This window comes from Orcinus orca, chromosome 5, assembly GCF_937001465.1.
Source record: "Orcinus orca chromosome 5, mOrcOrc1.1, whole genome shotgun sequence".
NCBI lineage: Eukaryota > Metazoa > Chordata > Mammalia > Artiodactyla > Delphinidae > Orcinus > Orcinus orca.
This window is the reverse complement of record NC_064563.1, coordinates 102,931,162-102,948,901: the sequence shown is the minus strand read 5'-3', so window position 1 is coordinate 102,948,901 and position 17,740 is coordinate 102,931,162. Positions and strand designations below refer to the sequence as shown.

The 17,740-nt window shown below is 36.2% G+C and overlaps 1 protein-coding gene and 1 pseudogene across 2 annotated transcripts in view; both read right to left on the bottom strand.

Annotated features, from left to right (window-relative positions):
- Positions 1-17,740, bottom strand: part of DCBLD2 (discoidin, CUB and LCCL domain containing 2) — a 90,000-nt gene that overhangs the window by 34,458 nt on the left and 37,802 nt on the right. For both annotated transcript variants that reach the window (XM_004272617.4, XM_049710040.1), the window contains exon 3: positions 4,198-4,335. In XM_004272617.4, coding sequence (XP_004272665.1) covers positions 4,198-4,335 — 138 coding nt within the window. The remainder of the gene's footprint in view (positions 1-4,197; positions 4,336-17,740) is intronic.
- On the bottom strand, positions 5,116-6,705 carry LOC101286544 (geranylgeranyl transferase type-2 subunit beta-like; annotated as a pseudogene).

Below are 17,740 nucleotides of genomic sequence, written 5' to 3'. Positions count from 1 at the left end.
CAAGTGTTTATGAGTTCCAATTAGGCAGCATGTTAATACATCTACACTGGATCATTTTATTTCACATGTAATTTTAAACCAGCTCCTGTTTTTTCCTAAAAAAATAAAGGCAAACTTTAGAGTGACCAATACAAACTTCTGGATTGGTAAAATTTGAAGTAATGAGGTTTAACATTACTTTTTAAGTGATAATTCATGTTCTAAAAAAGGAATATCAGACTATCACTTTTCAGCTGGTCATATACATATATATGTGTACAGACACACAGATACACACTCCGCCCCAAATTGATGGCACATAACAAACAGAGGCTGCCTTAAAAGACCTGAAGCTATCAATGCAAATGCAGACATGCCTTCTGAGCTCGTTGTTCCGTAACTAAAATTACCTAAAAAATTATTGCCCAGAGTCATCCTAGAAATGTTGAGCTTTTCTTAGAAAGTGGTTAATGTTGGACAGATTGAAAACCAGGAATTTAGAGCAAATCACCTATAAAGTTTATTTTATTTTTCAAGTCCAGTGGTAAATGCTGTTTTTTACATTTACATTTTAGAATGAAAATGTCGGTATCATTTATTATTCTGGATTAAAAGATCTGAGTTACTGAGTCTGGACCTGTGAGTGGCTGGCTTTGCCTCTCTCAGTAAGACCAGCAGTAACTAAGGAGTTTCTCTCTACAGAACTTCTAAACAGTGGTTGCTAATATGTTGCCCAGGATATGTCTAGGATCCATGTACATCTTCATTTTCAGATGAAAATTTCAATTTCAGAAAGTCTAGTTCGAATCTGATGGAATTATACCAACTCAGAGTAAATTACTAATCCTCTAATTATTACTGAAGTGTTGATTAATATTTTTATCTGTCTTTCTTTGCTACCCAATAGAAACAGGAAAACTTCCTTTCACTGGTGGATAAAATCTTTCAAAAAATGAGGTTTACAGGTGAAAATTAAAAGTGGTAATTGTCAATGTAAAAGACTGGAAACTACTGCTCAAAGATCATTAAAAATAACAGAGAGGAATAAAACCATAAAAGTTATAAAAACTAGACCCTAAAGTGAAGAGCACACCAGGTACAGTGCCCCAGACATCACCGAGGCACTGTAGCAGCTCAGCACCTCATCCAAGAGGCTCCTTTGTGTCTGAAGCCTCTTACTTCAGCATAAACTCAGGTAGAATGAATATTAATCCTTTGAAATGTTTCCCTGTAGAAGATATGTCTGGTTCAAAAGTCTTTAAAAAGAATTAAATTAGAATCTGGCCTAATTCTGGAGCTACTTTTATAGCAAGATCTCTTAATTTGGTCATCTCTGATCCAGTCCCCTCTAAATAGCCTCTTACCTGGCCTCCCTACAATTCTTCCTCTCTCTCTTGGGCCCGTTCTTCACAGATCAGGGAATCGTAAAAACAAAAACATAAATCCAGTCACATCACTACTCTGCTCTAACAGCTTCCATGCACTTTTTTGGGGATAAAACTCCAACCCTTACATTTTCTGCAAGGCCCTGAATAATGTGACTTACCACTCATTGATTTCACCCCAGCTGTGCTGGTTATTTTTCCAGTTCCTCCAAAGCTCCTTCCCACCCTAAGGCCTTTGCACCTGCTGCTCTCTTCCCTACAATGTTCTTCCCTGTATGTCTGGAACCTCCAAGTAATCCTTTGGTTCTGGGCTCAGAAGTGGTTTCTTCAGGAGAGCTTTGCTCTTCACCAATCTTCTACTCCCTGCACCCTTCCGGCCTCCCATTATTTGAATGTTTCCTTCATCATACTTATTATAACTGCAATTAAGTAACCATGTGTTTAATGCCTTTTTCCAACCCTGTACTGTAAGCCCTGTGAAGGTGTGATTGCGTCTGTCTCATTTACTGCTGGCTGTTTTCCCGGTGCCAGGCCTATTGCAGGAAATAAGGCACTGAAGGGAATATAATTTTGCAATGGGCTCTTGTAAGAAGTAATGAAAATTAGTCTATCTTACACAAAATCATGGCTGTATCAACCACACATCACACTATAACGTTAACAAGTCTTTGTGACAGTTTAACAAATGACGAAGCCAGTGAAGCAAGATTTTTCACAACTTTTTCATTCCCAAATACTCTAAACCGTTAACTAGGTTATCAAGCTGGGGACATGTAGTGATGTTCCTTGAAAATATTCATGGAATTCAGTGTGGCAGCTAAGTTTCCTGGATGGAAACAGACTCTCAACCAAAGTGCACCAGCCTTCAAATGAATGAGCCATTACAAGAAATTATGTCTGAAAGGCCACCCAAGAAGAAGTAATATGAAATTCAACCAGTGTTCTCTTGAACTTAGCCAATTCACTTCAAATGAAACAAATGCTTGATGGATGGGTAAGAACGCACAAAAACATTAAGAAAAAATTCAGGAGCAAGCTGTGAGATGAGGATTTCCCAAGATGATTATGACTTTGTAAAGTGTTACTATAAAGAAGTTCCTGATTAAGGTGGATATTTCGAAAAAATCTTTGGAAGCTAAGAGTCATCTAAAATAGTGACATAGCCATTTTAAATCTGGCATAGATGTATATAAGTCTACAATATACTGATTGTGGTATCTGAGATGACTGTCAATTCTTAAGAAACTCTAATAAGGGCATTTAGGTTTCCGTGGATCAAAAGCTCCATAATTTAAATATCCAATGTAAGAAACTTTTTTTTGTAAAGAGGAGATACTTATTTTCCAGAAACCTTTAACTCAATAAATAACAAACAGAGAAAGGGGAAAATACGAAAACACAAAATAAATAATTTAACCTGATACTGCAACCAAGAAACTTAAGAAGAATAAGAAGCAAAGTAATTATCTTCTATCCTCTCACCCATCAACCCAAGACTTTCACAAAGTAAAACCGAAAGGATGGAAAGCTATCATTTCACTCTGTGTTTTCTACCTTACTCTTCTGATGGTGGCGGGCGGGGTAGGAGTGGGGAAAGTGAGATGTGTGTGTGTACAGTAGTCAAAGGGGGGAAACTAACATTTGTCTTCTGCCTACTATGTTATGTGCCTACAGACACTAAACATGTATTATTAGATTTAGTCTTCACAACTAACCCATTTACAGATGAAACTGACAGAGGTGAAATGACTGGTCAGAGGTCACTTGCTTAGTACACGGCAATGGCAGGCTTTGATTCCAGGGCTACCTAGTGCCCCTTCTACAACACCACACTGCCTTAGTTTTCCTCGTTCTGTCAAATATATTAATTGTTCATTTAGCATAACATTTCCAGTTCTTTTCTTTCCATTATTCCATTCAAATGAGTTTTCTTTTTCACTCTGAGGGATTTTATTAGTCTTCAAACATTGTTCCATAGCTTAGAAATTAAGGGAAAGTAGACCTTTTTTCACACAGAACAGCTCTCCTCTCTCACACTCTTAATGAAACTTTAATGAGACAGATAGTGTGTATCTATTTCACTTAATAGCCTTGCTTTTAATTCCCCCCTTCAGATGCTAAATATTAACAATCTAGAAAATATCTCATGTTTATCTTGTAGTGTCTCAGAGAGCACTCCCCAAGTTACTCCTTGTGCTATGCAAGTCTCTTCTTTGAAAAGAATGGTAATATGGTTTTTAACACAGTAAGATGAAGTGGTAAACTGTGGATAATAAAGCTTTAAATTGATACATTTCAGTAACTGATTTTTTTTTTTTTTTTTTTTTTGCAGTACGTGGGCCTCTCACCGCCGTGGCCTCTCCTGCTGTGGCCTCTCCCGCCGTGGAGCACAGGCTCCGGACGTGCAGGCCCAGCAGCCATGGCTCACGGGCCCAGCCGCTCCGCGGCATGTGGGATCTTCCCGGACCGGGGCACGAACCCATGTCCCCTGCCTCGGCCGGCAGACTCTCAACCACTGTGCAACCAGGGAAGCCCCACTGATAGATATTTTAAAGTTATTATCATTTGTGTTCCAATCTTATAAAGGTGGAAAACTTAATATTTCTTCTACTAAGGAAAGGTAAGTATATAAAAAGACTTTATATAAAGTTAATATACTTAATTTTTAAAATTCTGAAACCGATCTAATTTTGTCAGATTTATGTATGTGGTATTAACTGTTCAGTCTTCCTACTGTATTCCAAACTCAGATAACAGGTACTCAAAGAAAACACTGCATTTTTGTTTTCAGAAACTGTAAAATGTGGGAATCATGATATAAAGTGAAAATTACCTTGCTTATCTATAACCGAGTATGAAGCCAAAAATCCTCGTCCAGAAACATGAATTCCACTCATGAACAGCACTGTAATTTCATTGCTTTTTGATTCAATTGAATGGTTCATTTGCAACCCCAGACCACAGTATTTGCCTAGGAATCAAAGAAAAGCAGATATTTGGTGTGATTCATGAAGTCAATAATATTTACAATGTAGGTAAAAGAATCATAATAATATACCAAACTGGGCATTAATCTAAAATGACTAGAATGTTTAATGATGAAAAACTCACATTACTCTGGAGAGAAAAAAAATTCCAAGTAATAACTGTTCAAATGATTCAAAAGGAAAAACAGTGTCTACAGGCATCACTGACCTTATAATGACTCAGTTTCCTGTGAAATATATTTATACTCTTTAAAACTGTGACAAGGAATTTAAAAAATTAACTTAAAGCATTTCATGCAGGCAGGTGGCTCATAAGTGAATTGACAGTCAAGCAGTAGTATTCTTAACATGTTCCCCAAGGGGGAACAGATTCTTGAGCTCTGGGCACCCCTTAAACCTTTTACAGACCTTCTCAAGTTTTCTTCCAAGAATTGTTGGACTTCTGTCAACCCCTTTAGGTGATCATATCTAGTCCTACAGCTTTAACTATGATATGACAATTCACATTTATACCTCTACATAGCCTTTTCCTTGAACTTCAGATGCATGTATCTAACTGCCTACAAACTTTTATCCTTTAATGTCTAACAGACATGTAAAAAATAACATATCCTCCCTCAGTACAGATCTAAGTTTATTAAGACAAAAGGGCAGAAAAAAAAATTAGAGCAAGATATCCACCAATAACTAATAAAAATGGGTTTTTCTTTTTCTTATTCCCAAATTTCAGCCATTTATTTTTTTTCATCTTTTAATTCCTATGGGGTTCATCAATTCTTTATCAGTTAACATTCTCATTGACAAAGACCAATTTATATTAACTATAGTTATATATAACATATCAAGGGAGTACATGGGAAAATCAGAACACAAGACTTCATCAGCTAGAGTTCAACTCAGTTTGCTGTTATGGAGACAAACAAGATAAATACATTGAAGCATAAACAAAATATTACACTCAGAATAACAGCATTCCAGAAGGAAATGGAAAGCTGAAGATACAATATACATCTCTAATTTACAATATGTATAATTATATAATTTATTAAAATCAACACAATTCATGTACAAAATATTAACATGGCAGCCATTAAGTTTGTTAAGCACTTCAAATACTGAAATGTTAAAACAGTAAAACTACACTAAGCAACTTTTGCATCAAGGGATCTAATCTAACTCACTAGTTCAGGTTGAACATTCACTCTCCGAAGTATTTCTTCAGGCATGCAAAAAACAGGGCTAACAGGTTTAATCTGTTCTCCTCCCAAAAGTTACAATCCAGCAATTCCAAATAGAGTGTGAAAAGGATCTACCATATCTCCTGGCCTGTCCGCAAATCCTCCCGTTTCTTCATCTTGACACGCTAAAATGAAACTGCGCAGTTTCTCTCTGTCAATCCAATGAAGCCTTCCAATTATCTTTAGGGAAGCCAACACCCACCAAGAATAGCATACATCTGGTAACTTCTCTGGCCTTCCATTGAGTCCACCTGATGGAAGCTGTCGTTCACAAAGCCACCAACCAAGTAAATCAGAATTTACTCGATGCAACTGACTAGTAATAGCCAGGAATCCTGCCCAGCATGGGATTCAGAACCTGGCCTGCAACCAAATCCACCATCAAAGTTCATACATGATAAAACAAATTCGATTGCCTTTTCCACATTAATAGCATCCAGCTTCCCCAATAGAGCCAAAGTTGCCACCGCACAAAGAGAATCTTGTGTTGATTTCTCCCTATTATATAAAAGTAGATTTTCACATCCCATGAAGCAGCTGGACTCTCTTGCCTGCACTGCATTCAGCCCTTATCTTTTAGACTGGCCCCCTCTGTTCCGGTACTCCTGTATGCTGATATAACTAGCACAGTGCATGCTGGAACTTCCAGCAGACGATTAACTCCAGTTAGACCAGCTGCTTAGTGGGACCCCAAATATCTCCAGCGAAAGAACCATCTTCTTTCTGTAGACTCTGAACATATTCCACAACTTTATTTACATCAATAACATTAATACTATCATAGAAAGAATCTGGACAGCACTAAGAGTGTACAAAAGATGAGGATCATGTCCAATACTAGCACTTATTCCACCACAATCATGTTGACAAGACTTAATAAATGTCAGAATTTCTTCTCTATTCATGCGATGTAGCCGTCCCATGAGATCCATTACAGTCAGACCCCAATAGATGCCACTCATTCTCAAATATTCAGACACACAGTATTCGTAATCATCTTTGAGCCATAGGATGCTATATAATCTGCATGCTTCTCCACTAATAGGGTGTCGGGTGCATCTGACTTGATAATAACATCCTTCTGCGGTGTGCCCATGTCTGAGACCGAAAAAAGCAAAAATGGGTTTTTCTTATGTGCCTGGTAACTTTAACAAATTCTGAATAAAAAGTTCTAAAAATGTTTTAAGTTGAACAACATCACTTGAATTAGAGTAATGTGAACTTCCATAGATATCATTTTCAAGGACTATACATTTTCATGTGAGTAGAAAATGCTAAATAATCAACCAAACCCCCCCATCAGAACTGGTAAGGGAGATAAGGTCACAAGGTCGATATACAAGTCAATTGTAAACAATAACCTAATCAAAATGGGCAGAAGACCTAAATAGACATTTCTCCAAAGAAGACATACAGATGGCCAACAGGCACACGAAAAGATGCTCAATACTACTAATTACTAGAGAAATGCAAATCAAAACTACAATGAGGTATCACCTCACACCTGTCAGAATGATATCATCAAAAAATCTACAAATAATAAATGCTGGAGAGGGTGTGAAGAAAAGGGAACCCTCCTACACTGCTGGTGGGAATGTAAATTGGTGCAGCCACTATGGAAAACTGTAAAATAGAGCTACCATATGATTCAGCAATCTCACTCCTGGTAACATATCCAGAAAAGATGCAAACTGTAATTTGAAAAGATACATGCACCCCCCTCCCCCCGCCAATGTTCATAATATAGCAGCACTATTTACAATAGCCAAGACACAGAAGCAACCTAAGCATCTGTCAACAAATGAATGGATAAAGATGTGGTATGGGACTTCGCTCGTGGTCCAGTGGTAAAGCATCCACCTTCCAATGCAGGGGACGCGGGTTCCATCCCTGGTCGGGGAACTAAGGTCCCAAATGCCACGGGGCAACTAAGCCCGCGTGCCTCAACGATTGAGCCTGCGTGCTGCAAACTACAGAGCCCAGGCACTCTGGAGCCCAAGCACTCTGGAGTCCACGTGCCCTGGAGCCCACACACCACAACTAGAGACAGAAAACCCACAGGCCACTAGAGAGAGAAGCCCACACGCTGCAACAAAGACCCAACACAGCCGGAAAAAAAAAAAAAAAAGAAAGAAAAAAAGACAAAAAAAGAGACGTGGTATGTATGTGTATGTGTGTGTATGTGTGTGTATATATATATATATATATATATATACACACACACATACACACACACACACACACACACATAATGGAATATTACTCAGCCAAAAAAGAATGACATATTGCCACCTGCAGCAACCTAGAGAATATCATACTAACTGAAGTCAGAAAGACAAATACATGATATCACTTATATGGGGAATCTAAAAAATAATACAAATGAATTCATTATAAAACAGAAACAGACTCACAGACACAGTAAACAAACTTATGGTTACCAAAGGGGAGAGAGAGGTGGGGAGGGAAAAATTAGGAGTATGGGATTAACAAATACAAACTACTACTGCATATAAAGTAGATAAGCAACAAAGATTTACTGTGTAGCACATGGAATTATACTCAAAATCTTGTAACAGTCTATAATGGAATATAATTTGCAAAAAAAAAACCTGTGAATCACTATGCTGTACACCTGGAAACTAACATAATATTGTAAATCAACTATACTTCAATTTTAAAAAATCAATTTTATTTCCATAAACTAGTGACAATCTGAAATGAAATTTTTAAAGCTTAATTTATAATAGCAACAAAAAGATTAACTATTTAGATACATTTAAAAAAAAGAAATTCAAAACCTGTACATTAAAATATGCAAAACACTGCTGAAAAAAATTAAAGAACTAAATAAATCAGGAGATATACCAAGTTCATGGACTAGAAGATTCAATATTTTTAAGATGTCAGCTCTCCCCAAATTGATCTACTGATTCAATGCAATCCATATCAAAATCTTAGCAGGTTTTTTTTTTTTTTTTTAGAAATTAACAAGTTGAACCTAAAATGTATATGGAAATGCAAAGGACACAGAATAGCCAAAATAATTTTAGTAAAGAAGACAGTAGAGAGACTTACATTACCTGCTTTTAAACTTACTATATAAAACTACAGTAATCAAGAAGAGTGTGGCATCATTGTAAGGGCAAATATCTACATTAATCTGAATGGAGCAGAACAGAGTCCAGAAATGAACCTACTTACAACTATCAACTGATTTCTGACAAAAGTGTCAACAGGGAAAGAACAGTCGTTTCAACAAATGTACTAAGCCAGCTGGATATCAATATGAAAAAACAACTTAGAACTTCACGATATACACAAAAATTAAGTCAAAATGGATCACAGATTTAACTCTAAGAGCTAACCTTATAAAACTCTTACAAGAAGACATAAAAGAAAACTTTGTGACTTTGGGTTAGGCAAGGATTCCTTAGATTCAAAACCAAAAGCATAATCCATTGAAGAAAAATATTAATAATTAGGATTTTATCAAAATTTTAAATGTTTGCTCTTTAAAAGACACCATTAAGAAAATGAAAAAAACAACAGGCTAAGAAAAAATATTTGCAAAACATTAATCTGATAAAGACCTCACATCTGAAATGTGTAAAAAACTCCTGTAACTCAATCAATCCAATTTTTTTAAATGGGCAAAAGATTTAAACAGACACTTTAACAAAGAAGACACACTCAAGGCAAATAAGCACATGAAAAGGTGCTCAACAGTATTAGTCATTAAAGAAATGCATTATTAAAACTAATGAGGAGATACCACTACATACCCACTAGATTAGCTATAATCAAAAAGACTGACAAAACCAAATATTGGTAAGAATGTGGAGAAACTGAAACCTTCATACACTGATGATGGAATCATAAAGGGCACAGCCATTTTTGAAAAACAATTTGGCAGTTTCTTAACATGTTAAACATAAAATACACGTATCATACATTTCATACAACCCAACAATTCCACTTCTAGTTATCTTCTATTTGCCCAAAACAAAAATGATGAACCTCAAAAACATGCTAAATAGAAGAAGCCATTTATGATATTTCTAGAAAAGGCAAAAAAAAAGATAAAACATAGGATCAGTGGCTGCTTGGGACCAGAGGTGAAGTGGGAACTGACTCTAAATGGGCACAAGGGAACTTTTTGGTGTGATAGAAATTTCTAAACCTGCATTTTAGTGATGTTCACCCAGCTCTATAAATTTACTAAAACTCATCAAACTATATATTTAAAATAGGTGAAATTTATGGTATATAAATTGTATCTCGATAAAGCTTTCAAAAGAAATGCAAACATTAAAACAATTTTTATTGTGAGGTGTTTTGCACAAAGAAAAAATAGGTCACAGAATCAGACACAGCAGAACAAGAACTTCAGAGATCTATTCCATGCCCCTTCTGACAGCTGAAAAAACTGAATACCAAACATCAAGGTGTGCATACACGCACGCGTGTACACACACACACACACACACACACACACACACACGTCTTAGGTGTTTGCTATGGTGTTCAATATAAAATATATGTCTTGCTCATCCTTTATTTTTTTTATTTTTTAAATATTTATTTATTCAGCTGTGCCGGGTCTCAGTTGCAGCACTCCGGCTCTTTGTTGCCGAGTGCCGGATCTTTATTTGCAGCATGCAAACTCCTAGTTGCGGCATGTGGGATCTAGTTTCCTACCAGGGATTGAACCCGGGTCCCACGCATTGGTAGCGTGGAGTCTTAGCCACTGTACCACCAGGGAAGTCCTTGCTCATTCTTTCTTTAAAAACACCTACTGTGCAAAAAAAAAAAAAGCCTTCTATTGCTAAATGTGGAATGCAATTTAAATATAGCTATCAATGTTTTTAACTTTCAAGTAAAACAACAAAGAACCTTATAACAGTTATTATCTGAATATACAAGAAGAAAAGATGATTAAGTCTTTAGATTGTTTAATACTAAATAACTTAGAAACAGTCTGGTAAATAGGACAAATATTAAATACTGTATTATTTTTGAATACTAAATATTAAAAAATAATGACCTAATATTAAAACAGAGCAATATAATATGTACTTCATGTTATTCCAAATATTATCTCAAATACTAAAAATATTAGACATTGTATAATTTGTTAGCAAAACCAAGTGTGTGCAGAGCCAGGGCCCATCACATTAAATCTTGAGGCCCAATGGGAATAGGTAAAAGGAAGAAAAATTGTATCAGCTAGAATCTTTACATAAACCAGTTAACTCTTGTAAAAATGAACAATAGGTTCAGCTGGGCTTATCAGCACTAGCTGTTCTTTGCCATTTAAGGATTTTATTACAAGGCTCATAAAGGTGCTCAGTACAAATACTGACTTTTCAGATACTTTTAGATACAAACAAAAAAGGTCATATTTAAATGATCATAAAGAATATGATCATGACACACAGAAGTATCCTTACTTTATAAAAATTATATCATGTATACGAATACTAGGAAATTCCAAGTTATTAGATTTAAAAGTGAAAGTGCTCTATGAAAATAAATAATTGACAAAAATATATTCTTGAAGTGAAACAAAAAAATTTTTAACCCTTTTATAATATAGACATAATCATAAAAGTATTTTCTATTAGCATTGCAGTTTTACCTCTTGTTTGTTTATTTATTTAGAGTTCTCTTGTCATCTGAAATGTGTATAAATTCAATCTGTGGTAGAAACAGAACATTTTTTTAAAACCCCTCTTTTTCTGTGAAACTCAAAAGGCAGTCCTAAAGAATCCCAATTTAAAAAAATAACAAGAAGAAAAGAAAAGCACAATAGCTCTCCTTGCTTAAGTGAGATCAATATGTACCAGATAAACACCTATTTTCACCTCTTATTCCCAGCCAGGATGATGGTATCTCTCCTCACTTGGCTTGCCTTTGATCACAGGTTTTACCCATTATACAAGTAATACAAGCACTTGGCAAAATACTCTGGGAAAGAAAGAAGAAAATTCATCCTTAATCTGGGCCAATATACCCGTTAATTCTCTAACTGCTTTCCCCAATTGGTTATTCAAAGGTACTCCTGAATCAACAAGAAGCATTTAACTGCCAACAATTATAGGTTCTGCTGATGGCTCTCAAAGCCAGCCAAATTTGTTAGAAGTTTCTCATGGATAAATAAGAGAAGAATTTCAAAAAACAGTATATGGATATAGAAAAATATAATTATAAAAGCTAATCAAATATTAATCACCATAAAACCCATGACACACTGGTTTATAGTCTAAAAGAATCCATGTTCTGGGCAAATAAAAATGTTTGAAAAATCATTAGCCCTTAGGAAACTAGAAAAAAAAAGCAAATTAAATCCAAAGTGAGCAGAAGAAAAGAATTAGAACAGAAATCGATCAACATGAAAATAGGAAAACAATGGAGAAATTAATGAAACTAAAAGCTGCCTCTTTGAAAAGAAAGTCAGTAAGCCTCTAACTAAGAAAAAGAGGACACAAATCACTAATATCAGAAATGAAAGTGAGGACATCATAATATTAAAAAGGATAATAAAAGAATACTATTAACAACTCTATGTCCACAAATTTGATAACCTAGACGAAATGTACAGGTCCTTGAAACACACAACTTGCCAAACTCATACAAGAAGTAAGCAATCTGAATAGGCCTATATCTATTTAAGAAATTGAATCAATAATTAATAGTCTTTCAAAAGAGAGAACACCAGGCACATATGGGTTCACTGGTGAATTCCATCAAACATTTAAGAAAGACATCACACTAAATCTCTACAATCTCTTTTCAGAGGACAGAAGCAGTGGAAATATTTCCTAACTCATTCTATGAGGCCAGCATTACCCTAAAACCAAAACCAAAACCAAAGACATTACAAGAAAACTACAGACCAATACCTCTCATAAAAATAGATGTAAAAATACTCAACAAAATATTAACAAATACAATTCAACAATGTACAGAAGAATTACACACCACGATCAAGTGTGATTTATCCCAGGCATGCAAGATTTGAAAATCTTGCATGCCTGGTTCAACATTTGAAAATCAATGCAATTCATCACATCAAGAGGCTAAAAAAGAAAAACCACATGATCAAATCAATAGATGCAGAAAAAGCATTCAACAAAATCCAACATCCATTCATGATTAAAAAAACTAGGAATAGAGGAGAACTTCCTCAACTTGATAAAGAACATTCCCCAAAAAAACCTACAGCTAACATCACACTTAATAGTAAGAAATTAAAAGTTTTCCCAATATCAAGAGCAAGGCAAAAAATGTCCCTTTTCACCACTCCTGTTTAATATTATACTGGAAGTACTAGCTAACATAATAGGACAAGAAAAGAGGAAAAAAGATCATACAGATTGGGAAGGAAGAAATAAAACTCTCTTTGTTCATAGATGACACAATCATCTGTGTAGATAATCTAGAAGAAATAACAAAAACTCCTTTAATTAATAAGTGATTACAGCAAGGTTAATATACAAAAATCATTTGCTTTCCTATATATCGACAACGAACAAGTGGAATTTAAAATTAAAAACACAATACCATTTACATTAGCACCCCCCAAAATGGAATACTTAGGTATAAATCTAACAAAATATGTATAAGATCTACATGAGGAAAATTACTAAACTCTGAAGAACAAAATCAAAGAACTAAATAAATGGAGAGATGTTCCATGTTAATGGACAGGAAGGCTAAATGTTGTCCAGATGTCGGTTCTTCCCAACTTAATTTATAGGTTCAATCTGAATAAAAGTGCCAGCAAGTTGGGATGATTAGATATTCATCTGTAAAAGAATGAAACTGAATTCTTATCTTATACCACTCACAAAAATTAACTCAAAGTGGACTAAAGACTTAAATGTGAGGGACTTCCCTGATGGTCCAGCAGTTAAGACTCCGTGCTCCCAATGCAGGGGGCTCGGGTTCCATCCCTGATCAGGGAACTAGATCCCGCATGCCACAACTAAAGATCTCGCATGACACAATGAAGATCCCGCATGCAGCAATGAAGATCCCGTGTGCCACAACTAAGACCTGGCACAGCCAAATAAATAAATATTTTTTAAAGACTTAAATGTGAGACCTGAAACCATGAAACTTCTAGAAGAAAAAACAAAGGCATAAAAAGTTCCTTGAGGGGCTTCCCTGGTGGCGCAGTGCTTAAGAATCCACCTGCCAATGCAGGGGACACAGGTTCGAACCCTGGTCCATGAAGATCCCACATGCCGCAGAGCAACTAATCCCTTGCACCACAACTACTAAGCCTGAGCTCTAAAGCCCGTGAGCCACAACTACCGAAGCCCATGCGCCTAGAGCCCGGTGCTCCGCAACAAGAGAAGCCACTGCAATGAGAAGCCTGCACACTGCAATGAAGAGTAGCCCCCACTCGCCGCAACTAGAGAAAGCCTGTGCGCAGCAACGAAGACAGCCAAAAATTAAAAAAAATAAGAAGTTCCTTGACATGGGTCTTGGAAATGATCTTTTGGACATGACACTTAAAGCACAAGCAGCAAAATAAAAAATAAACAAGTGGGACTATATCAAACTAAAAAGCTTCCCTAGAGCGAAAGAAACCATCAACAAAGTGAAAAGACAACCTATGGAATGGGAAAAATATCTGCAAACCATGTATCTGATAAGGGGTTAATATCCAAAATATATAAAGAACTCACACAACTCAATAGTAAAACAAAAAAAAAACCTCAATTAAAAAATGGGCAAAGGGGACTTCCCTGGTGGTCCACTGGTTAAGACTCCATGCTTCCACTGCAGGGGGCGTGGGTTCAATCCCTGGTCAGGGAACTAAAATCCCGCATGCCGCCCTGTGCAGCCAAAAAAAAAAAAAAAAAAAAAAAAAAGGCAATAAAAAAAATGGGCAAAGGACCTGAATAGACTTTTCCAAAGAAGATATGTGAAAGGCCAAAAAGTACATGAGAAGATGCTCAACATAACTAGTTATTAGGGAAATGCAAATGAAAACTACAAAAAGATATCACCTCACACCTGTTAGAATGGCAATCATCAAAAAGACAAGAGATAACAAATGCTGGTGTGGATGTGGAGAAAAGAGAATCCTTGTGCACTGTTGGTGGGACTGTAAACTGGTAGTGCCACTATGGAAAACAGTATGGAGGATCCTCCAAGAATTAAAAACAGAACTACCATATGATCCAGCAATTCCACTTCTGGGAATATATCCAAAGGAAACAAAAACACTAACTTAAAAAGGTATCTGCACTGCCATGTTCACAGCAGCATTATTAACAATAGCTAAGACATGGAAACAAACTAAGTGCCCAAAGATGGATGAATGAATAAAGAAGTTGTGGTACATATACACACAAAAGAATATTACCCAGCCATAAAAGATGAGGAAATCCTACCATGTGCAACAACACTGATGGACCTTGACGGCATTATGCTTAGTGAAATAAGTCAGACGGAGAAAGACAAATGCTATATGATCTCACCTATATGTGGAATCGAAAACAAAAACAAACGCATAGAAAAAGAGATCAGACTTGTGGTTACCTGAGGTGGAGGGTGGGGGGAGGGGAAATTTGAAGAAGGTAGTCAAAAGGTACAAACTTCCAGTGATGAGATAAATTAAGTACTATGGATGTAATGCACAACATGATGGCTATAGTTAACATTGCTGCATGATATATAGGAAAGGTGCTAAGAGAGTAAATCCTAAGAGTTCTCATCACAAGGAGAATTTTTTTTCTTTTCTTCTTTTTTATTATATATATATATATATATACACACACACACATATATAAACACACACACATGAGAAGATAGATGTTAGCTGAACCTATTGTGGTCGTCATTTCACAATGTGTGCAAATCAAACCATCAGGCTGTATGCCTTAAACTTACAGTGATACATATCAATTATTTCTCAATAAATCTGGAAAAATATCCCAGCAAGTTACTGGATATCTACAAACAGATTCTAAAGTATATATAAAGACAAAAGAGCCAGAATGGAAAACGCAATATTTAAGGAGAACAACAAAGTTGGAGAACTGACACCACTTGTCTTCAAGACTTACTATAAAGCTACAGTAATCAAGACAGTGTGCTACCAGTCAAAGAATAGACAAACAGATCAATGGAAAAGAATAGAGAGCCCAGAAGATCCACATAAATACAGTCAACTGATAAAGGAGCAAAGGCAATACAACAGAGCAAAGATAGTCTTTTCAATAAATTGTGCTGGAACAACTGGACATCCACATGCAAAAAAAAAAAAAAAAGAATCTAGACACAGACCTTATACTCTTCACAGAAATCAATTCAAAATGGATCACAGACCTAAAGGTAAAATGCAAAACTACCAGACTCCTAGAAGATGACCTAGGAGAAAATCTGGATAATCTTGGGTATGGTTATGACTTTTTAGATACAACAGAAAATGCAGGATCCATGATAGAAATATTTGGTAAGCTGGATTTCATTAAAATTAAAAACTTTGGCTCTGCAAAAGGCAATGTCTAGAGATTGAGAAGACAGGCCGGAGACTGGAAGAAAATATTTGCAAAAGACGTATCTGGTAAAGGACACATCTGATAGAGAACTCCTATCCAAAATATATAAAGAACACTTAAAACTCCATAATAAGAAAACAACCTAATTTAAAAATGGGCCAAAGAAGATATACAGATAGCAAATAGGCATATGAAAAGATGCTCTACATTATCTATCATCAGGGAAATACAAATTAAAAACACAATTGAGATATCACTGTACACCTATTAGAATGGTCAAAATCCAGAACACTGACAACACCAAATGCTGGTGAAAATGTGGAGCAACAAGAACTCTCATTCACTGCTTATGGGAAAGCAAAACGGTACATCCACTTTGGAAGACAGTTTGTGGATTTCTAACAAAACTAAACAGTCTAACCATCCAATCCAACAATCACACTCCTGGGTATTTACCCAAAGGAGTTGAAAATTTATGTCCACACAGAAAACTGCACATGGATGTTTATAGCAGCTTTATTCATAATTGTCTGAACTTGGAAGCAACCAAGATGTCCATTAGTAGGTGAATGGATAAACTGTGGTACATCTAGACCATGGAACATTACTCAGTACTAAAAAGAAATGAGCTATCAAGCCATGAAGAGACATGAAGGAACTTTAAACGACTAACACTAGTGAAAGAAGGTAATCTGAAGAGGCTACATATTGCTTGATTCCAACCATACACCATTCAAGAAAGGCAAAACTACAGCGACAATAAAAAGATCAATGGTTGCCAGAGGTTGTGGAAGAGGGATGAATAAGCAGAGCACAGAAGACTTCTAGGGCAGTGAAAATACTCTGTATGATACCACAATCATGAACAAATGTCACTGTTCAAGCGCACAGAATGTGCAACACCAAAAAAAAAAAAACATTAGCCACTAAGGAAATGCAAATCAAACCCACAATGAGATACCACTTTACACCTACTAAGATGGCTAGAATAAAAAAAGACAGATAACAACAAGTGTTGACAAGCATATAGAAAAACTGGAACCCTCATACACTGCTGGTAAATGGTACAGTCACTTCAGAAAAAAGCCTGGCAGTTCTTCAAATGGTTAAACGGAGTTACCATATGACTCAACAATTCTACTTCTAGGCATATACCCAAAAGAAATGCAAACATATGTCCACATAAAAACTTGTACAGGATAGCTCACGGCAGCATTATTCATAATGGCTAAAAGGTGCAAACATCCTAGGGTAAACTGGCACGGAGAGATGGTGATAAATCTGAAAGAAAGAATGGTGTGATCCTTTGGAAACAGAAGGAGCTGTGAGAATTGAGACGACCTATCTAGAGTCTACTACAGGAGAGAAGAAATCTCTTGCCTTCTGGGAGAAGGAAAGGCTGTATCTCTGAATGGGAAGAGATGTTAGATGTTAAGTGGATCATCTATGTGAAGGCCTGGATGCTGGAGGGGGTTGGGTGCATGGCTGTCAACACCACAGGAAACTTAAAACAGCAGTAGAGTGGGAAGAAGCCTTTGAGGAGAAAGTGGCTAAGAAGTCCATGAAAGCTCCAAAGGAAATAGAGTTCAGGGGCCCAGGAAAATGTGGCAGGAGCTAGAACCAATAATCTC